This window comes from Schistocerca piceifrons, chromosome 1 (genome assembly GCF_021461385.2).
Source record: "Schistocerca piceifrons isolate TAMUIC-IGC-003096 chromosome 1, iqSchPice1.1, whole genome shotgun sequence".
NCBI lineage: Eukaryota > Metazoa > Arthropoda > Insecta > Orthoptera > Acrididae > Schistocerca > Schistocerca piceifrons.
In genome coordinates this window covers 340,655,070-340,679,435 of record NC_060138.1, presented here as the reverse complement: position 1 = coordinate 340,679,435, position 24,366 = coordinate 340,655,070, and the positions used below count along the sequence as shown (strand labels likewise).

The window sequence follows — 24,366 nt, the reverse complement described above, 5'->3', positions numbered from 1 at the left end:
ACAAAGAATTTGCATATCAGAGCCAGTCGACACTTAAGATTGAGTTATTGACTATCATAGACTTGCCTTCAAACCAAGCAAACAATCGAGTCTATGGATGTTGAGTGATCATCAAATGTTAACATCTCAAATTTTTGTCCGCGAAGTCATAAAATGACACAGTCTATCTGTAAAACCATAAACTGCTGCAATTTCCATAAATTTTGTGAAGAACTAGAAAAGCTGGCAGCTTTGCATGTGATATGCCTTATAGGTGATAGACATCAAACAGTTGAGGAGAGATGCAAGGGACATCAGTGACCCACCTAACTACAAGAACCAGCCGTTGTTGATCACTGCCTTGAGAATAATTAGGAAGTGATAACACAGCGACACGAGTATCACAGTGCAAACACCCAATACCTCTGACAGTGTAATTAAGGAATCTACAGAAATAAAGAAGTTAGAAAACCTTATAAACTGAATGGAGATTAACAATTTAAACAAAGCTTAAGATCTGGCACTAAATTTATTAAAATCTCACAGGCCATCTCATTCAGAGCCAGAAAACATGCAGAATGTGTGTTTTACAAAACAGTGCTGGTTCCAAAAATCATATGAAAGTAAGCATAGCAAGTACCGGGATTCAAACCCAGCTACAAATTGTGGCACATCAACAATACTTCACAGTTCGAAGCACCTGAAGCTGATGGCAGGGTCTGTCACCAAAATATTGTGGAGTGAAATGGAATCAACACATCCTTAAGGTTTACTTTTGCCTCTGGCACACAGTCTGCTGTACACAGTGACAGACTGAACTAAAGAATATGACAAAAGTTTGATTAAAAAAACACTAACTGTGCAAGTCACCAGTCACTGCAAAAGTTTTTCAGCAAGTTACATATATATAAACAATAATCTAGAAAAAATACTGTAATTATCAATATGATTAATTTACAATTAGTTATGTGTGGTGTTTTACTAGAGGGATGTGTGTCCATTTTGGCATAATGGGTATTAGTTACATAACATCCTTGACACAAACGGTCTGGCATACAGTAATGCATATACTTCTATGCAATTTAATTATCTCACTTGGAGAGAAGATACAATACATCTACCTACCCTTTTTTACTCAAATGAAGCAGACTGTTTTCTGCACTTAATTTTGAACAGAAAAAGAAACTACATGATAGTATCACTTGGAAGAGGTCACAGAATAAAGTCACTGTATTCTAAACCACAGTAAGAGATGCAGGATTTACACTATGAAATTACACCAATTTCTGATTTTATTGGAAAGCAATAAAACACTTGGTCACTTCAAGTTTCCAGTTGGTGCTTCTTTTTCTGAAGTTTTTCTTTCATTAACTTTAACATCACCACCACCAACAACAACAAATATTGTATTCAATGATCAGATTCCAGATTCATTATTTAGTAGTAAATACAAGTTTTTTGTTGTTGCCATTGTCTTCAGTCCAAAGGCTGGTTTGATGCAGCTCTCCACATTACTCTATCCTGTGCAAGCCTGATACTCTCCAAATAATTACTGCTACTAAGATCTGAACCTGCCCACATGCACTTCCCTCCAATACTAAACTGGTGATTCCTTGATATCTCCTCAGATGTGTCCTATCAACTGACACCTTCTTTTAACCAAGTTAAGGTACACAATTTTCTCCCCAGTTCTATTCCGTACCCCATCCAATTACATGATCTACACCTCTAATCTTCAGCATTCTTCTTTAGCGTCACATTTCAAAAGCATCCAGTCTCATCTTCTCTGGATTGCTTATCAACCATATTTCACTTCCATACAAGGTTACACTCCAGACAAATGCCTTCAGGAAAGACTTCTGATGTTAAATTTCTCATTTTTAGAAATGTTTTTCTTGAAATTCCCAGTCTACATTTTACATTCTATCTACTTCGGCCACCATCAGTCATTTTACTCCCCAACAGCAAAATTTACCTTAACTATTATGGTATCATTTCATAAAGTACTTGCCTCACCATCGCCGAAATTAATTTGACTATATTCCATTATCCTTGGTGTGCTTTTTTTTGTACGCTGACCCTATAGCCCTTTTCAAGACACTGTCCATTACATTCAACTGCTCTTCCAAGCCACTGACAAAATTACAATGTTGTCGGGAGGCATCAAAGTTGTTATTTCTTCTCCCTGAACTTTAATTCCTTCTCCAAATTATTCTTTGACTTCTTTTACTGCTTTCCGTACGTATAGATAAAAAAACCCTGAAGATAGGATACAACCCCTCTGACTCCATTAAAATATGTATTTTTATTAAAACATTGATTATTGTACTGGTGCTCTACAGATATCTTACCATAATGCAGATCCTCAGAGTATGACACAGGGTAACTGTCTTCACACTGCTTCTCACATTGAGGTGTATTGCCACCCTCTCCAGAGCATGGCATTCGAGTGCCATTTACATGGTGTTCGCAAGGTGGTATTTCATAAGGCTGACATCCCTACAACAAACAAAATCAACATAAAGACAAATCAATCATGAAATGTTAGGTAAACGTCACTGAGCTCTACCAACAACTTGTGCTTACAGAAGACGCTTAAACCATCTATCCTCATCTGCCACAAAGTCCCAAATTTAACCTTGCACAATAGTAGTATTACATTTTTTCCATCAAATAAAAAGGTTCACGAATTGATGTTGCATGTGTGAATGTGTCAATGCACACCCACCCTCCCTTGCTGTCAGATAACGAAAGAAAATAGCGTCGATCAAATATTGTTTCATCTGGTTACACATTCAGAACCTTTGATAATCAACAGTCCACTAATGTATTCATTTTTTACATCAATTTTACTACAAGTTCTTTTAATTTTCACTTGTGTTTGGTTGTAAACAAAAAGACTTTGGTGGCAAGAAGATTTTTAACGCATAGAGGGGAAAATGGTTCTGAAAGTAGAGAAACATTATTGTACGCATTCCTGAAGTACTGTGGAACCAAAATTTGGAAACTATTTTGGCTGCAGTTATTTTGATGGAAGTTGTTAATTTACTCAAAACAGCAGCAACCATTCATGTTTTAAATGATTCCTTCTCTTTACAAGTGAAGGTTTAGGAACACAGTAAGGATCATTTTACCAACAGATGGGACTATGCCAAAATGTGAAACTTCTGTCAGCAAGAGATGTGATCAGTTCTCTGTCACAGCTGGTAGACTTTGGTCTTTCCCTTCCATGTAAGTTGGTAATGGCACCGGTTTTTGGGGCTGGAAGCTCGCTAGAGAGTGGCACCTCCACTTTCATAGAAGATCAGACCATTGCCATATGAGCCTCATTTAGTTTCAGCTCCAATGTGGAGCAAAAGCTGCAGCTTTGTCTCCTTCGCAAATATGTTTTGCTACAGGCACTTGCCACCTTTCATTCTGTATAAGTTAAACAGAAGTTGGCAATGTCACTACATATTCATTTACATGCTGAGTGTGACCATCTTGCACTTCAGCCACATTCTAAGGGACACATGCGGGGTAAGATTCCACGTTGTGACGATTGGTATCTTATGATTTTGTTCAGCGCTCTCTCTCTCTCTCTCTCTCTCCCCCCCTAGCACATACTCTCCAGTCTTCATCTCGCCCAGCACCAATCTTCGTATAGCTCAAGCAAGTTTGCCTCAAGCTGTGTAATTTCTGTGCACTTTAATCTAATTTTTTCTATTCAGGTATTATTCTTGACTAGTGCTCATTAGTGAACGCTGCCATTGGCAGAATATTGTGAACCTATAATCTCTGAATACATTTTTTTCCCTGCTAAATTTCGAATTGTGACCTTTCGCCTCTATCTTCAGTTTCCATACTAATCACAGATTCCCCACGCGAAAGAACACTGACATGTTACAAAGTCAGAGACTGGCTAGATAATCATTATTAGAACCCCAGCGATCTGTTTATCTGTTCTGCCTCTGCTAACTGCATCAAGCTGCTTTCACATTAGCTGGCTGGGGTGGCTGGGGTGTGAGCACTGCCACCAGCCAGCAAGGGGGACCAGCACCGTCTACTTGAAGAACCTGTTAAGAATACACCCCCCAAGAAAGAGGGGGGGAGCTAAGAAACCAATGCAAACAGTTTGTTCTGAGACACTTCACCACTGAGAGGGAGGCAAACATTGTAGATGGTAATCTCCTGAAATGCCCTTATCCTAACAGCGAGTCTCCAAGAGCGTATTAAGAGGCATAAATTCACCATACAAAATGTCAAACACATGTGCGAATTCTGCCTGACGTCCCAATCATAGGCAGCACAATTCCTATATCATCCACAAAGGGTTGAGGTCTGCATTGCTGGAAACCCAGTCTCCTGAAGGGCAATGCAGAAGGCAGATGAGCTTAAAAGATGTCATAGCTCAGCCAGGTGCTGAAAAAAAAACTGCTATTATTTCACTGGGGAATAATGTTGTGAAGTACAGAGTAGGCATGAATGGACCAAGGAGGCAGGTTATGCCTCTGGGTCACCTGCTGCCACTGGTTGGGGGGTTGTGGCATCAACAGACATAGGCAACCTGAAAATAGTACCAGGTTCTGGGATAGGCACTTAGTAGTATAAATTTATGATAAATAGCAACTAGTCATCGAGCACTACGAAAACTGCCCACAAAAAGTTCACAACGTAATTATATCACTGCTCTTCACAGTGCAACATAGTTGATACAATAACTACTATATTGCCCCTGCCTTGAATTGAAACTAATTCATGTTACTTTTCACAAATGGTACGATATGACAATTCACACATGCTGTTTCCAAACAAATCTGAAATATTGCCAACATTCAAATTTCTCTCTAGCTGCAAAAGGCAATTACAACAAAAGTATTTTTATGATGCAACAGTTATGAAGCTACAATTAGCAACAGATTGCAAATATTTCTGTGAACTTACATATTAAAGTGAGAATACCATACACAAAATATGTTTAATAAAGGCCATGAAATTTATGTAGTTAAAATGCCTCCCACACAAGCAATAAAATATAAATTTTTGCTTACCTGTGATGAATTGTAACCTCCACCACTGACAATGCCTTTACGTTTCCAGTATGCCCATGCAGCTCCTGGAAAACCTCCGTTGCAACCAAACCCGCAAGAGTGACAACAAGATACAAGATCTTCTGCTGAGAAGTGGAAATTCTTTTCACCTTTTGAATGAATGCAAACTCTGTCTGACATTGCTTCCACTGCACCAAATGCCTAAAATAAACAAATTGCTTTAGTGAAGACTGTGTGTCAGTTGCTTCACATGGGAAAAAAAAGAGTACATTTAACAGCCGTTTGCAGCATTGCTCTGGTACCCTGTGTTTGGTTGTAAACAAAAAGACTTTTGTGGCAAGAAGGTTTTTAATCCATAAAGGGGAAAATGGTTCTGAATGGTTGAATCGGTCACCTTTTATGAAGGACTTACTTGATGCACTGTGGCATGCTTATCCAGTGTTAGAAAGCAAATTATATTACGATAATCACATTGTCTGCAAATTGCTAACCTGGACAATTAACATATTGGGTTCGATACTGAGTTTACTTGTGTTTCACGTGCCATCTATTGCAAACGGATCGTGAGAACTCGCGTTTGCTACATGCTGCCTGTTGACTTTATGCAGTTAGGTGCTTACACCTATATGCAATGTAGCAAAAATAACTGCCTCTAATACTTTTTGCTTATTTAGCATTGCGAGAGTATTTTGATATTTCATATAGTTACCATTTCAGTCTTTAAGATCATCCTGCTTCTAGAGATGGCCCTATTCAGAAAACAAAGGGAAATGGACAATTTTGAAATACTTTCAGATGTTTTTTCTGATGAGTAACTAAATGTTCCTAGTGAGAACGAAGACTGTGTGATTGAATGTACGTACGGTTCTGGGGACAATGACAGTGACGTTTTTAGACTCAAAGAACCGTAAGGTGGCACTGTTAAGTGATTCTGAAAATAAGTATGAAGGTGCTTCTGTTTGTGTGAATGATTCAGTTTGTGAAATGATAAAACGGACTTCTGTGAAAGTAACAATCAACCATACATTCTACTATTCGAAGATCATCCTGGGGCCATTAAATTTTCAATGCAATGTGAGTCTGTAACTTCTGTGATTAGCCTGATGTTTGGTAATGACATCTAAGAAATGGTTTCGCAGGGAGTTTTACACCTTCCATGATAAAGCCTGTGAAATGGAAAATGTCACCTAAACCATTCAGGTGGTCTCCTGTTACACAAAGAGAGATGAAGAAATTCCTTGGGCTAATTCCTCTGATGGGACAAATAAGGGAAAAGAAATAGATGGAAAGATTATTTTTAGTTTGAGTTGTAATAATTTTCAACAGATTTGGACATTCTGGCACTTTAATGACAACACAAAATTGAACAATAGCTCTGGAAAACTCTTCATAGTGCACCCTGTGCTGGATTATCTCTTCAATAAATTCAGGATACTTTACAAACCAAAGCAACAGTTGTCTTTCAATGAGGGGACAATCCATGGAGAGGACCCGCAAAAATTATGCAATATGAGTTACTTGTTAGGATGGTGTGCGAGAATGCTATAGGTTATATCTGCAATATGGATATTTGTACTGGTGAAGGGAAGAAATCTGAAGATTCTGTTCTCTCCATTCTTGGCAAATATCTTGGTATGTGGCACCATATACATCAGGATCATTGTTATAACAGTTCCTCTACTGCATAATTACTACTGAAAGACAATCAGAATCTGTGGTACTATTAGAATGGACAAAGATTTACCACAAATTCTGAAATGCAAAGCATCAAGAAAGAAGAAAGCCCAGAGCTGAGTTTTCTGTAGGAAAGGTAACCATCCTCTTAAGGAAAGACAAGCAGGACATCAGACACAACAATTCTCAATACTTATGTCTCAAATAAAGAAAAATAGAAAAACCAGAGGATATATTGAAGCCAGTCTGTAAATCAATACATTGCCCACATGAAAGGAGCTAATTATGCAGATCAGTAGCTTTGATTAAACAGACAAAAAGTCATCCTCTATCTAATAAACAGTGGAATTTTCAATTCATTTAGAATTTATAATACCATGAACACAAAGGGGTAAGAAACATAAAAGAAAAAGCATACACAGTTCCTCCTTTCAGTGGTACAATACTGAATTACAGACTATGATAATGGAGGTCTCTGGACCTAGAGACACACATCACGCCCATTTAATACATTAATTATAGTGCACACTAATAAGATGGATTAGATTGTGATGACTATGTTTACAATTCCATTATGATTATAGTTTACAAAATGCTTTTCTATATGCATTAAAATTGTTGGTTCATAATGTGAAGAAACATTTTATGTTCATATACTGAAAGGTAAAATGGAAATGAATCTTGGACAGGCAGTAGCAATCTGACAAAATTAAACTGAATACAATCTACTTCAAGTAACGCCTCTCCTCCTCACTGTGTATATAGCAGCAATACTGTGAAAATTTGACACCTTTTGTAGACACCAAAATTAAAAATGTTCTTTACAACATAAAAAAACAAAATGTTGCCTGGAAAAAAAGAAATTTTATTCTGAACTTACCCAACAGGAACCACAGGATCCTTGATCTCGAATCTCCTTTATTGTAGGGCAGAATGACCATTTCTCACGGGAATCAAACTCCTCTGGAATTTCCAAGTCCTCTACTGCATGTCTCTGAACAGGTGGTTGGAAGAGGTAGGAATCTGGATGAACTCCCATCAGTCGTTTTAAGTGTTTCACTGGTGTTTCTTGTGGGAAGTTTCTGCCAGCCTGAAATAGTTTTTATTGTTATTACTATTAACTTTAGAAATCCTATAAGCAACAGAACTACTTTAAAACTTCAACAACTGATTTCTTTGACTGGCTTCATTACTAACGATAATGGACTCCTGTGATGAATAAAACTTCAGCTATTTCTCTAACAGTAAGCAATAAAATGCTGTTTATGTTTATACAAGCTTAATTACTTGCCCGTAACAGAGTGTGGTGGAAGATTCACTGTGAGCAAAACAGAAAACCTCTTGATTTACTTAGAGCCTCCTGAAGTTTATTCAGTTATAATAACTAGAATACAAACTAAACAAATGTCCATTACTTACAATAAGCTGCTAAGAGTGATACTATTTTTTTCCAAGAATTAAATCAATAATACAATGTTCATAGATTTCTACCTCTTTTGGCACACACTGTAGCTGTGAACATTGGGTGGCTGCAGAAATTTATCTAACAGGGTGTAAGATTCTATAATTTTCATTTTTATATAACTGAATAGGTGAATCAGACAACATCCAATGCCCCAAGATTTAAATTTTGTATGAATTACACAGAAGTTATATAAAGGATTGCTTGTTATTTACTCAGCATTTCTGTGGTAGATCATTTTCATACATATAGCAATAAACATATTAGTATACGTAAAGTATATCTTAATATTAATATGCCACCTTTTTAATTTGGTGATCTGAAATTACATCTTCAAATGATGAAATTCAAAACAAATGTCATGTGGAGCTAATCAAATTGCTTCTGCTGTATAGCATTAATAAATTTAGAGAAGAAACACTAGGTGGTGAAGAATTGAGAACTGATATTAAGAATTTTCTCAGCCTCATAAGGTCCACAAAACAAAAATTCAGGGGTGATAGTGACGCTCTTTTGATTTCAAAAATATCTAAAGTTTTCACAAAAAACCGCATTATTTTCCAACGGTGTGGGCCACAGTTATATGCCTCCTTAAAGGGTATTCGTAGTAGTTTAAATACTAGAGATTATCACAGTACCATCTACAGATACATCAACACTCTGCAAATCACCGTGAGATACATGGCAGAGGGTACATCTCATTGTACTTGTTATTAGGGTTTCTTCCTGTTCCATTTTCATATGGAGCATGGGAAGAATGAGTGTTTGAATGCCTCCGTGTGTGGAGTGATTATTCTAATCTCATCCTCACGATCCCTATGCGAGCGATATGTAGGGTGGTGTTGTATATTCCTTCCCAGATTAATCGCTTAAAGCTTCTTCTTTAAACTTTGTTAATAGACTTTCTAGGATAGTTTACGACTATCTTCAAGAGTCTTCCAGTTCAGTTCCTTCAGTATCTCTGTCATACTCTCCCAAGGATCAAACAAATCTGTGACCCTTTGTGCTGTCTTCTCTGTATACGTTCAATGTCCCCTGTTAGTACGATCTGATATGGTTCCCACACACTATCAATATTCTAGAACCACAGCACTTGAGACAGTCAAATTCACAAAACGGCCAGTGCTCAATCACTAAGATTGGAAAACAATGTCGGTTGTAAGAAGGCTAAAGTAGTAAAGAAACTACTCAAGTATACAGACAACTCTCAAGATGAACCAAAAACATATCACACAGAATCTCTTCAAGGATGCAGTAACAATAACAACAATGAAGCCAAATATGATGAACCATTGCATTAAAAGGATTATATGAATTAATTATATGAATTAAATTTAAGTCATTCCCTAATAACAGATTACTGGTAATTTCAAGGAATGGTGATGTTGCAGTTTGTCATTCTTGCAAAAACTCTACCCTTTCAACATATTTTTTTGTAATACCTACAAGAAAATATGCATTCAGGCACACAACCACACAGACATCTAAACTTTCCACACTCACAGTGGTGGCGAAACTGATCATTCAATATCAATTACTGAAAGCTGTTGCCTGGGTAAATGGGGGTGGGTAGAGGGTTGTGGGGCGGGGGGGGGGGGGGGATGCATGAGCAAGGAAGGGGTAGCAGGATAGTGAGAGACAAGTCTTTCACAAGATGACTCAGCAGCTACACAACAAGGCAAATGGATTTCAGTAGGATGGGCGTGTGTGTGTGTGTGTGTGTGTGTGGGGGGGGGGGGGGGGGGCAAGCAGACAGAGGGGTGAGAATAATGGACAGGGTTGGGGGAAAAAGGGACGAGAGAGAGAGAGAGAGAGAGAGAGAGAGAGAGAGAGAGAGAGAGAGTGTGCGCACATCGGTGATGGCAGGGGGGGGGGGGGGGGGGGGGGGGAGGGAGGCGGAATGGCAAGAAAATGCAGTGTACAAGCTCATGTGGAAGGAGCGGTACACAGCATATTTGTCAACTGGATAGTAAAATTTGTAGTCCGCCTCAGTTTGGCTGTGGCCATTCGTGTGAGTGGACAGTTAGTTACTTGATAGGACACTACTCTGGATGATGTGGGTTGATATACCTTACCTCAGGGCATGATGAGAGGTAGTCAAAGCCCTGATGAAGTATGTGATTTGGCTTTTCAAGACCAGGGAGGCACAGGGTGTTTAGTGCTGGTTGGTGGAGGGTTAACATGGTTACTTGTGTCATTGGAGGAGATGCCATGGGATATCTGTTTGTGGATGAGCTGGATAGGATATTGACAGTCAGTAAAGGCTCTAGTAAGGTTAACAATAAATTTTGACAACTTCTGCTGTCCACTGTAGAGCTGGCATCCACACATGGTGAGGCTGTGTGGAAGAGAGATTCCGACATGGAACAGGTGTCAACTGTCAAAGTGCAGGTACTGTTGGTGGTTAGTGCACTTTGTATGAATGGACATATTTATCGAGCCACCTTAGAGGCGGCGATCATCAGCTAGGGAGATGGGTCAGTGGGTTGATAAGGACCAGGTGAAGTGCATTTGGGAGTAGGTGTTAAGGTTATGGAAGAAGGAGGTATGGTTGTCCCTGCCAAGAGTCCAACCATGGAAATGTCATAAATGAATCCAATCCAGGTGTTGACTACATACAGACGATTTCTCCAGATGGTCCATAAATAAGTTGGCATAGGATAATGTCTTTCAAGTACCCAGGGCAGTACCACTTTTGAAGGTCAAATCTATAAACGAATCCATGTGAACATCCTTGAGGGTTTGATTTTCTTTGTCTAATGGAGTTACTGTGTCTTATCAGTGGCTATGATGTTCACGACAGGGCAGAATGTAATAAACTAATGTTGGACATTAAGAAAATAGGGTGCACTTCAGTGTAGAGGACACAGCTGTGGTATTAAGCATTTTTTGAGCCACGTGAGCTATATTCTTTTTATTATCTATGCGATTGGCCAATTTCAGCCTCTGGTCATTTTCAAGCTTCCAATACATTTTACATTATAATAATTGGATGGTACATGTGGAGTGGGATACATGTATTCCAGTCCACATGTACCAGTGATCTATTATAATGTAAAATGAAGCTGGAAGCTTAGGATATGTGATTGAAAATGACCAAAGGTTGTGGTGGCCAATAACATAGGTAATAAAAAGAGTACAGCCTACCTACACCATGTTTTCATTCTCAAAACATGTTGATGCTGTGGAACCCCCCAAAAAATTAAGCATAGATGATACATCCGTACATTACATAACAAATGTTTTTAGGGCTGAATACTGATGGTCAGTTAACAGTAAATGAACACAAAGATACTTGCAAAAAGGATGTCATCAGCTTATTATGTTTTTAAGAGTTCTATCATCAGTCTGTAAAGGCCAATGTCTTGTAGTGTCATACTATTTCTACATATACTACATTCTCCATTATGGGATTCTTTTTTTAGGGATACGCGACAAAAACGGGGACAATTTTTAAACTGTGGGAAAGGGGCAATAAGAGCGACAGCTGTAAGCAGTAGTCGGGCTCATTGTGAATAATTATTTAAAAAACTTGGTATCATTACGGCAGTAAGTGAGCACATCTACCAATCTGTTGGGCAAATCAATGAAAATGCTACTAAATGTTTCACTAATAGTTTTATACACAATTACGGAACAAAAGCAAGGTTGGACTTCAATTTACCAATGAAAATCATAATACTCTAAACAGCATTCTCTGTCAGGGAATGAAACTGTATAATAAATTTCCCAATATGATGAAATAATTACTAAAAATATTTGTTTGAAAGGGCTATTAAACTTTCATAAGTAATCAATACTACATAATTGAAGATAACTTACTCAGAGTTGAGGTTAATAATGAAAAAGGATAACTATGACACTATCATGTTCCAATACATGATCAAAATTTAACTCTTTTACAAGAAAATGTCCCACTTTTAGTATATCATGCAGACTGAGGGGAAGGCATGAAGATGTTCTATGGGGAAAGTTGCATGTTTACAGGCCTGGTGTCAGGTTTCTGAACAAATAGGAGGCAGTGCAAGGGGCAAGCAGCCCATTCATAGTCGAGGAGTTGCCAGCAAGTGTCCTTAGCATGTGCAGTGATACAGAGCAAAACTATGTTTTATAATATTGTTACATTCCATCCTGGATTTCCCATTGTTTGACAGGTAAAAGAAGACAGATGACACAGCAGCATTGAGTACAAGAGGGTCTAAAGGCGCAACAAGGTGAGGAGGGAAGAAAGTAACCTGCGCCCACATGGGAGGTACACGCTGCAGGGGGAGGCTCTGCCCCCTACAACCACCCCTAACACAAAGTTGGGGAATATTTAGTGCAAAATCCCCCCCCCCCCCCCCCTCTCTCTCTCTCTCTCTCTCTCTCTCTCTCTCTCTCTCTCTCTCTCTCTCTCTCTCTCTCTCTCTCTCTCTCTCTCAGGAAATACAACACTTTTGTAGTGGTTGTCTCCTCATCTGTATCCCTTAATCACCCTTAACTTGTTTTGGGTCATATCAGACTGCCAGAGCCTTGAAATATCGCATCAAAGTTGTACTCTTGTCTGTGGCCAGTATTCCATCATCATTATCACCTCACATAGCTGCATCTTGGGCTAGACAATAGGCAAGTTCACTTCCTGCAATAACTATGTGGCTTAATGTCCAGATGAAGATCACTGACTTTCCAGAGCTGAGCTGAAGAGATCATCCAATGCAGAGATTGTGGGGACCACTGCGTTTATGATACCATCAATGGCAATAGCAAACAGCATTACACTTAGAACCCATCCCTGAGGGATTCCATTTTCCAGTATGTATTTGGGTTACTGAGAACTGAATGTATCTGGACATGAAAAAGTCTGAGATATAGGAAGCTAGATAAAAATGGATAAACTGACCCAGAAACACGCTACATGCAGTGTAAGTAGTACATGACTTCACCACGTGGTATTGTACGCCTTCTGTGAGTCAAAGAACAGAGAAATCAAGATCTGCGGTGGACCGGAAAGCCCAAAACTCACTTTGGAATCTTAATATATGATCTCAATCTCCAAGGCAACAGCAAAGATGGCGATTGACCATGTGTCCAAATAGCTATTGTGGGTCCTTTCCCAATTTCAGGACAGGAGTAATACTACCTTTTCGCCAGTGAGGGGGAAATTCTCCTTCCTGCCAAATGCAATCCATTTGATTGTGGATTTTGTTGGGTCCATGGGACATACCTTCACATGCCACAGAAGCACTACGGAACTCCCATTCACTAACAGGGATGCAATACGACAGACCCATGTGCTTGGAAGAATGGCAGGCGGCACTCAGTTAGGTGTTTCTATGTCAGGAAATGAAGATGGTAATTACTGCTAGTGGACACTTCAGCTAAGTGCACTGCAAAACATTTGACAACTACCACAAAATCAGTGCAGATGTTACTATTAACGACTATGCCAGGAAACACTGTGGGTGGTGGATGGGCACAAATGTGGTGGAGTTTGGTGCATACTTGAGACGATGGGATGAGAGCTCACACAGATGATCCATGTTGCTCCCAACATCACTCCCTTCTTTTCTTAATTAAATCCGCACTTTTGCCCAGAGTCACTCGAATGGTATTAAATTATCCATGGCACTTGCACCACTGAAGCACCCTTTAGCATTCCCTGATAGCTCTGGCTTTATCTTCAGATCAGTGTGGCACCAGCGGTCACTGGAATGATCCAAACGTAGGGTAGTGTTGCTGCAACAGCGTGAATGATAGTACCCTGCACCAATCTATTGACACCTGTCACATGGCTAGCTGCAAAAGTGGCTGTAGAGGAGAAGCCTGCCACTCAGCTTTCCAAAGCAATCAACACGGTGCATGTTCTTTATGTCTGCAAACTGAGAGGGAGAAAACAATATGAAAACTTTCACTGTCAATAGGATCACCATAGACTTGCCACTGAATCAGAGGTAAAGTACTCAGGTTGCAAACTGCGAGATCAATACTCCAGTATGTTCTGTGGGCTGCACTGAAATGTGTGCTGAGTAGGCAGATGTCCAATTTCTGAAGGATGTGTTCTAGTACCCAGCCTCTGTGAGAAACTGTCACCGCCCCACAGGGAATTACGGGCATTTAAGTCCCCCAGTAAGATGAATAGGAGGAGGTAGCTGTTCCACTAACTCTAACAGCTCGTGATAATGGAAAGGTCCATCTGATGGTAGGTAAACATTATAGATTGTCATCCAAACTGATACACACTAACAGCCACAACCTTTAGTTCTGTGGTAAAGGGGCACCTGCTCACTGAAAATATCAGAATATGAGGGTACAAACCCCACCAGACGCACTCTCAAAATTAACATGATTAATACAACAGGGTTTGTAGTTTTTCAGAGGAGGGAAAGAGTTGCCATAAACCGCATTTCCTGAAGTGCTACGCCAATAACAAAATAAGTAGCTAGTAAATGAAATTTGTTCAGTTGACGAAAGCACATCACAGTTCCATTGAAGAAGCCTTGGAGTCAGGCCTGAGAAAGTGGTGGATGGAAAAGATGGGCGCGATTCCTTCGCTACCAGGCTGAAGTCTGCCTGTTTGGAGATCTGTCATCAAGGTGCAGAGGCTTGACCTTTGCAAGGGTGGGGAGCAGAAAATCTGAAGCCTCAGAAAGTAGTTTATCTTCCTGCTTATCCTTCTTATCCTTGAGAGACTTCAATTTCTGTGAAGATTTCCCATTTTACCTTCCAGGAGCAAAGAGGGTTGTGCTTTTCTTCGGCCTAAAGCCTGTGGCTGCTGGTCCTCGTCTTGAGGGCACCTTGAATGGTGTCCTCATTCCTGATGACGACAGAGTCCGAGAATGACTAGGCATCTCTGGCCGCGCCAATGGTGTGAGAACCACCAGTGCTACACGGGCAGGAGGCTTGGGAGCTGATGTTTCTCTCCCAACTGTGGGGCAAGCCCAGGAATATGACCAGTGCCAGGAGGTGTCATGCAAGACCTTGTCAGCGCGTCAGGTATGGACTGAGGCAACAGTTGCAAAATCTGAGACCATATCGGTCTTGAAAATTTTTTTCTTTTTGTTTTCTTTCTTTTTTTTCCCTCTCTCCAGTCATTAGTCTTCCAACTGGTTTGATGCAGCCTGCCACGAATTCCTCTCCTGTGCCAACTACTTCATCTCAGAGCAGGATGGAAGGATGGCAGGTTCATCCTCAATTATTTGTTGGATATATTCCAATCTGTCTTCCTCTATAGTTTTTGCCCTCTACAGTTCCCTCTAGTAACATGGAAGTCATTCCCTGATGTCTTAACAGATGTCCCATCATCCTGTCCCCTCTTCTTGTCATTGTTTTCCACATATTCCTATCCCCTCTGATTCTACGCAGAACCTCCCCATTCCTTACCTTATCAGTTTACCTAATTTTCAACATTTGCCTGTAGCACCACATCTCAATGCTTCGACTATCTTCTTTTCCAGTTTACCCACAGTCCTTGTTTCACTGTCATACAATGTGTGCTCCAAATGTACATTCTCACAAATTAAAGCCTATGTTTGATACTAGTAGACTTCTCTTGGCCAGGAATGCCATTTTTGACAGTGCTAGTCTGCTTTTGATGTCCTCCTTGCTCCGTCCGTCACTGCTTATTTTGCTGCCTAGGTAGCAGAATTCCTTAACTTCTGTTACTTCCTGACCATCAATCCTGATGTTAAGTTCCTCACTTTTCTCCTTTCTGCTACTTCATTGCTTTCATCTTTCTTCGATTTACTCTCAATTCATATTCTGTACTCATTAGATTGTTCATTCCATTCAGTGTGTCATGTAACTTCTTCACTTTACTCAAGATAGCAAAGTCATCATTAATATCCTTTCACCTTGGATTTTAATTCCAACCCTGAAACTTTATTTCAGTCATTGCTTCTTTGATGTACAGATTGAACAGTAGGGGGAAACACTGCATTGCTGTCTTAACTTTTTTAATCTGAGCACTTTGTTCTTGGTTCGTCCACTCTTATTATTCCCTCTCTGCTCTGGTACATTCTGTAATTACCCAAATCTCCCTATAGCTTACCTCTATTTTCCTCAAAATTTCAAACATCTTGCATCATTTTAAGCGTCTAACGCTTCTTCCAGTTTGATAAATCCTTATAAACGTGTCTTAATTTTTCTTTAGTCTTGCTTCCATTATCAGCTGCACCGTCAGAAAATTTTCATAGCATCTTGATAAGGCAGGCAGTCAAGCATTTTATACGCTTGAATTTTCTTCTCTCTCTTAAGATCTAAGCACTGCAGTGAATGAGGAAGGTGCAGTTCCAGACAGTTGACAAATTGAGGGTGTTGGTCACAAGGGCTGCCTTCATGGGATATCAGTCTACATGCCCAATAGATGTCCTCTGGCTGTTCTAGTGAGGCTGTGTGTTCAAACCTCTGGCACATAATACAACTCATTGGAAAAGGAAAATAGGGCCCAACATCACACCAACCATGATCTTGATCTTTCCAGGCAAAATGTTTCCGTCATAGGCCAGAATAAAAGCTCCAGTGTTCACTCTATTACCTTTAGGTCTCTTATGGATTCGGCAAACAAAATTGACTCCACACCTCACCAGATTAGATGAAGCTCTTCATCAGTTTGTAGCGTTATGTCCCAATGGAAGAGAACATGTTTAATTCTATTGAGCTTGTTATGAGGAGAAATGGTGACTGGTATATCTCTTATCTTAACATGGGCCTGAAGTACCCGTGATTGGTTGGCATGCGATGTTTTGAACAGCAAAGATCCATTTCTCATATTTTCTATTGCTGCAACCTGCCCAAACCAATCTTCAGTATTTTCAATGAACCACAATGGTTTTGTTGTAGCGAAAGATCTGCTCTCAGTTTGGGAACAAACCAAGAACTCAGCAAACTGTCCACTTCCATTTCTCCTTACCTGGTTCTCGTCTTGAGGCTTGGTCAAAGGTGAAAATGCCACAGGACTTTCAACTTCTGCATTAAAATCACTTCTCTTGATTGTTGAGACAGCCTTGCTGGCACCCTACCATTAAATTTGATCAATTTCATTGTGGATCATCTTCCCCAATGCCAGTCACTCTGATCAGAAGCTCTCCCTATGGGTGCCAACCCGCCAAGGCAAAGACACAGAAGCCATTGCCCGCAGTTCCAGCACGTCGAAGTTGATGGGCACCTACTCCTTGGTTGGCAGAGACGTTACAGCTCATGCATTAGCCGTGTGATCCCTGCATTGTCAGGGGATATCACCAACAAGGTACATGACAACTCCACCACAATGGACTGACAACTGGGCTGGATTTTGGGTGCAGAGGTAGATCCACTTGATTGGTAGGAGCAAAGGATAACAGCACACAGTAGAGAGCTGATATGCCACAGTATGGCATCCTCCCTCAAATGGTGTGCACTTCTGTAAAACTTGTAAAGTGGAGGCCTAACCCAAAACGGGTACCAGAATTTAAAAAGCCAAAAAACGTGATGGTAAATGCCTTAAAAAAGTGTCAACCTTCAGAGGTACAAAGTATAGTCAAAATGCCATGGAACATGACCAAATAAAGAGACTCCAATTAGTCTCCTTTCACAACATGCAGGGAAGGCCCGTGGGTCTATTCCAGCCATCTCCCCCCCTTTCCCCTCTATAGGGAGCTGATGTGATAGGCCAAACAGAGGTTATTTTTTGTTGTGTTTTGTTTTATGGCACAAAAACAACTAGCATTATATGTGCCCATGTCAAAAATGTAGAACACGAAGACAAAGAGAGGAGTTAAAAATGACTACACGTCAATCCCAAACAACGGAAGAACAAGACAGCTAAAAACAGGGACGTGGAGAAAGGTCTATAAAAATGTGCCAGAGAGAAACGGTGGTCCAGAACTAAAAATTAAATGGCCTTTGCCATACTGCTACAAGAGATACAAAGTAAAACGTGGTCGACAACCTTCACGTCATCCACTAAAACGTCTGATAACACAGACAGCAAACACAAATGGGAACATAAGTGGTTAAATATTTCATCAGGAAACGGCGGACAGTCAAAAATTGGGCGCAATGGGCACAAAGTGGTCAGGGAGTCCCACTTAACAAATGAAGATGGCTACCCACTTAACAAATGAAGATGGCTAAAGGGACAGTGCCCAATACACAACTTAGTTAAAATAATCTCTTCACAGTGAGAGGGTCGAGAGGAAGTTGTCCAAGCCACTGGGACAGGCTTTATAGCCACAGCTTGTTCCCATGAAGGGAAGACCAGTGGTGATGCCAAAGTGACACCACCTGCTGACAGACAGCAACACAGAGATCATTGGAGGGAATATAAGAACTAGCAGGCTGAAATATGAAGACTGCAGCCTTAGCAGCAGCAGCAGCAGCAGTCTCGTTTCCTGTCAGACCAATGTGGCCAGAAACCCACATAAACATTACAGGGGCTCCCTCAAGAGTGTGCAAGTGACAGCTTTCCTGGATCTGTTACACTAGGGGATGGATGGTGCGCAGCACACAGAGGCCTTGAAGGGCACTGAGAGAGTCATGCAATTGAATTGAAAAGCATGTGTCGCCGGATGTACTGCATGACCTAATACAGGGCAAAGAGCTCTGCTATAAATAATGAGCAGTGTTCCAGAAGCCGATATCGAAAAACATTGGCGCCAATGATGAAGGCGTCCCCAACACTGCGGTTAGTCCAAGAGCCTTCAGTGTACACAAAGGTACTGTCGCAAAATTCAATGCGGAGGTTGTGAAACTGAAGGCCATAGAGCGAGGCTGGAGTAGTGTCACTAGGAAGCGAATGAAGGACAAGGTGAACATGGGTCACCACACAAAGTCAAGGTGGTGAAGGGTTCACTCCCACCAGGAAAGTTGGAGGTAGTGTGAAGTTAAGCCGCCAGAGCAAGAGCTGAAAGCGAACTCCAGAAAATAACAGAGAAGAGGGATGCACCCCATACTGGCAATCAAAGGAGTCATCGAAGAAGGCAGCATAGAATGGGTGGCCACGCACGGCAGACAAATGGCATGCATATCTCCTGAGGAGAAACGGACAGCGGTAGTTCAGCAGCTTCAGCTCTCAAAAGGGCTTCTGTAAAAGGCGACAGTGGCCAAACGGATGCCATTATGGTGGATAGTACTGAGATGGCATAAGGACAGACGGATGTGCAGATGCATAAACAAAGCACCAATAGTCTAGTTTCGTATGGACAAGGGGGCGTTACAAATGGAGGAGGATGGTTCGATCTGCACCCCAGGAAGTACCACTGGAGACACGTAGGACATTAACGGACTGCATGGGAGCGGGCTGCTAGGTAAGACATGTGGGAAGACCAAGAAAGTTTCCTATCGAGCATGAGCTACAGGAATTTTGTAGTTTCAATAAACGAAAGAGCAACAGGCCCAAGATGTAAAGAGGATGGGAGAAACCAATTGTGCCACCAGAAGTTCATACAAACAGCTTTGTCAGTGGAAAGACGAAAGCAATTGCCGATGCTCTGAGTAAAGACGATCGAGAGATCGCTGAAGATGCCACTCAATGAGACAGGTATGTGGAGCACTGTAATAAGATGGCATAATTGTCAAAGAGAAGAGAGCCGGACATGCCCAGCAGCAGTCAGGCCACTATAGGGTTAATGACAATAACAAAGAGGACAACACTCAGGATGGAACTATGAGGCACACTGCTTTCACAGATAAATGTATCCGACAAGGCATAACCCACACATACCTTGAAAACTCACTCTTCTAAATATTCCTGAAGGAAACGGGGCAGGCAAACTGATTACATAACAGCTGGTATATGACATGTTGTTTCACAGGCAGTTCTCCCTTTGATAGTATATGTTTCACCAGTTGCAGGGCTGGTATACTAGTGGCAGGTGGGTGCATGGTCGATGTCTTACAGTGGGTACAGTCACAGGAGTAGGTGCCGTAGGGTAAGGAGATGGGTGCAGAAGAAGCGCAGGGTCTGACAAGGATATTGCAACGACTGGGATGGTGATGAAAAGCTATTCTAGGTGTGGTGAGCAAAATGTTGGAAAGAATGGATTTCATTTCAGGGCATGATTTTAGGCAGTCATAGCCCTGTAGAAGTAGCTGATTAACACATTCAAGACCAGGCTAAAACTGTGTGACAAGGATTGTTTTTGGAGGGACCAGCAATACCCAGATTGGATTTGATGGCCTAGAAATCTGCTACTGAATGAGGCTGGTGGCGTAATTACACCACCTTTCTTTTGGGCAGATCTCAGTAAGTATGAGAAAATACATCCCTCACTGATGGCAGGGTGAGGAGCTACTGATGGCAGGGTGAGGAGCTACGCAGGCACTTAAAGTAAGAAACGTGCCAAAAGTTTTGAAGAATGTGATTAAAAGCTAACGAAATATTTAAAAAGATTATTATAAGGTGACAAATTATTACAACAAACAGATATGGCAGATTTTTTTTACATTTTTCATAATTCCCTATCAAAAAGGCTCGTCAGGTCCATGATCCTGGATGGGGTATGGCCATTTTTTCCATCATACAAATTTATTAGTTTATGCAGTATTGGTAATCTCACTAACAAAATCTACATCATATTTTTACAACCAATGACATTCTAGACTACACACACTGGAAAAATATCAGTAAAATATTTTTGGATTACCATTTCTTAGAAGTCTTGGCAAAGATGAAGAAATCCAACTAGATTTTCTTTTCAAGATTTTTCTGAATAGTTTCCACCACCCTTTCTTTCCATCATTCTTTTACTTTCAAGATTTGTGCAGCCTCGTGTATACCTTAGACCAATTTTGCTGTCTTTACATCTTTTCTCAAGTGCTTTTTTCAGTTTAGCTGAAGCTTGAGAGATATTCCTCCCGTGCCACTTAGAGGGTTGGTGATCATTTTTCTTTTATTTCAGAACAGCTGATTCTTTTTATGTTATTCATCTTTTTAATCTCCGCTTCAATATACATTTGGTTTTGTTTCTCATTTTGCTTTTCTTCTAATTCGTGTTTTCTTTTCCTCTCACGCTGTTTCTTATTAGAAATATAATTTGCATATTCCTCCTGTCCATACCTAATGAGCTGAGAGTCAATAGAGACAAAAAGGAAAGGGGGGTACTGTCCCAAGTAATGACTCACATTCAAAATACTGTTTGGCCATCACCAACTTGTCTCTCCTAGTGCGCATTCTTCAAAATGGAATATCTTCTATGCCCACATTTCAATGGGAGAATTTGCCAAGTTTTTAAACATTTGTAACTTTAACTCTATGGATAAGATGTATCTTTTTGAGATAAGCTGCTGCCAGTAATTCAGTACCCTTGTCATCTAAAGCTGGGCCATCTTTTTCAAAATGTAGACCTTTCCATTTTCTAGTAATTAATCTTGCCAGACATGGAACAGCATAATTTTTGCAATCTTTGACATGTCACTGCAACTTCTGCTCTTTATTCTTTCTTTGGGGTCTAAAAACGTACAACTTTTCAAGGGTGAGCTTAATAAACATGTCTTTTCCATCACATTATTGCAAGCTGCAATGTAATGTCTTTGGGCATTCGTTAGAAACCACAACTTCTTATGTTCTTCCAGTTAACTTAGGTCTTGTTACTTGCCCACTAACAACTAGTTGTTCAAGAGGAAGCAGATTATCCTATGTAAAGAGGCATTTATTTAGGGGCAAGTTGGCCTCATAGAGAGCTTCACATAATTTCTTATGTAATGTTTCACCATCTGCTTTACTGACAAAACTCTTCAGTGATTGTTGTTATGCAATGCTTACACTCTAACCAATAAATATTGGTTGGTTGTATTAGAATTTGGCGAACAAGATATTTGCTGTGTATATTGGCAGTGAGTTAATGTGGACCGACATGTCTGCTATATTCGAATTCTTAATAATCTAAACTACAAGTTCTGTGTAACTGCCTTTGCTTAGCACCCCTTTGAAAACTGCCAGGAACACATCATCAAATACATGTTCCTAAACAGTGCTTCTCCATCAATATTATTTTACTCTGCAAATATATAATCCATCTGGTTATGGGCCCAAGAAGACTGAATTGAATAACTTTCAACAGTGAATTGTGTAAAACTTATTACTGTTTGTGGGCAGTTTATAATTTAACGTAATTATTTTGCAACTGCACAAATGGTTTCTGCCCAAATACTACAGATTTGGAAGATCATGGGTCGAGAGAATTACGCAACTTTAAAGTCTGCAGCAGAAGCTTATCTACAGTTGGACAACATTTGGGACATCATTGATGGAACCCTCAAGTCCATGGATTCAGCGTTCCAGAATAAAGACTGTAAGGAAAAATCCAAATTAATTCTTCTAGTCAATCTGTATATTAATTTCATTTAGAAAACGCCAATATGGCAAAGACCGTATGGGACAATCCAAGAACTTTTGAAGATGGAGGTTCAACTGGGAAAGTGTGTTTGCCACAACAGCTAATGACCATGTATGGACGAATGTAAAAATGTTGTTGAATATGTAAACAAAATCATTTCCACTTCAAATCATCTAAGAAATATTGGATTCGTTCTCACCGAAGAATAAATTTGTACTCTGCTACTTGCAGGGCTACCAGGTAAGTACTCACTCATGATAATGGTCTTAAAGCATTTAGGGACACCAATTACAGGAGACAGCATAAAAGTCAAGATATCAAAAGATGTTACGAGAGTCCAAGAACATGGTGCTCAAGACAAGAAAATGACTCTGTATTCATAATACAAAAAGAAGAATCCTGTTCACATGCCAAACAATGGGACATTTTACATCATACTGCATGGAAAGAAACAAGCACACATAAAAAAGTAGGTTTCAAAAGGTGCAGAAAGGCAATTAATCAACACAATAAAGATAAGGCAGTTACTGCATATTACTCTTATGATAAAACAAAGTACGAGTACTGATTGGTCTCTGGATTCTGGGGCAACAAAGAGCAATCAGTTTTATATGATGTTCTTCCTAAACACACAATGGTGTTTCAAAAGTGGAAGGCTCTCAATTACAATGTGAACTTGCAAGAAAGAAACTTTAATTTGAATGTTAAAGGAGAATCACAACATATTACAGCACAAAATGTAATTATGTGATGAATGTTGCTACAAATTTGCTTTCAGTGAGTGAAATAGTGAACAACAGCAACAAGGTAATTTTTTATAGACATGGTGTAGGATTTATACGATAGATGTTTACACTGGGAAAAATTATCTAGTGTATTCTGCTAAAAAAAATTATATCACAGGCTAGGGTCTCAACAAGAAAAGTATGGCCTTGTTAAAAGGTATGGCAACAGGGGTAAAGTATTGTGATAGTTTACTTTATCTTGTGAAATTTGTATACAAGGAAAACAAGTGAGATTATCATTTTCAACAAGTAAAAATAGATCTACTGGGCCTTTACAAGTGACACACACAGACCTTTAAGGGGCTAAGGAAAAAGAATATTTCCTTACCTTGATTGATGGTTTATCAAGATATACCCATATTTATATCCTTAGAGCCAAGGACAAAGTTAGCAAAATATTTGCCAATTTTTGCACCATGGTTGAAAGACAGATTGGTAATAAGAAAAATGTTCTCTTGTCAGACAACTGCACATGTCAAAAACAGTTTAGGCACCAACTGAGTGACTTTGAATTAGACATCCAACTACAAGTCACTATAGTTCAGCTCAAAACGGAGTAGCGGAACAGGCTAACAGAACAATTGTAGGATAATGAAGGAGCATGTTAAAGGAGGCACAATTAGCAAAATGTTATTGAGCAGAGGCAGTATTAATTGTAGCATACCTGGAAAACAGGTTTCCAACTAAAACTGTAACAAGAGACCCCATTTGATATGAAGTGTGGACTGGAAAGAAACTTTATCTAGATTGTATAAGAACTTTTGGATGTAATGCCACAAGACAAGTTCCCAAACAACTTCGAAGGAAATGGGACTCTAAATCTGAAAACCATATTTTCATCGAATACTACGAAGATTCAAAAGGTTACAGATTCATTAAACCTAAAAACAAAAAGCTAATTACTACCAGATATTTAATATGTTCAGAATTCTGAACATGATGACCAAGAACATGCAAAATGCACCAGTAAATTCAGAAAATAAAGAATTGAAGAAGTGGTTCAGAAACAATCAGATATTCTTATTGAAGATGAAGTGGATAAGATCCACAAATCTCCAGCAGGAGAGGACAAATTTAGGATATTCATCACATACGATAAAACCCAAGTTATATCCAGATTTCGAGATTTATATGGCTACTCAAAC

At 39.9% G+C, this 24,366-nt stretch overlaps 1 protein-coding gene across 1 annotated transcript in view; it reads right to left on the bottom strand.

Annotated features, from left to right (window-relative positions):
* Window positions 1-24,366, bottom strand: part of LOC124783620 (cathepsin B) — a 46,310-nt gene that overhangs the window by 8,026 nt on the left and 13,918 nt on the right. The window contains exons 2-4 of the mRNA XM_047254036.1: window positions 7,564-7,773; window positions 5,010-5,210; window positions 2,331-2,478 (exon numbers count right to left, since the gene is read on the bottom strand). Coding sequence (XP_047109992.1) covers window positions 2,331-2,478; window positions 5,010-5,210; window positions 7,564-7,773 — 559 coding nt within the window. The remainder of the gene's footprint in view (window positions 1-2,330; window positions 2,479-5,009; window positions 5,211-7,563; window positions 7,774-24,366) is intronic.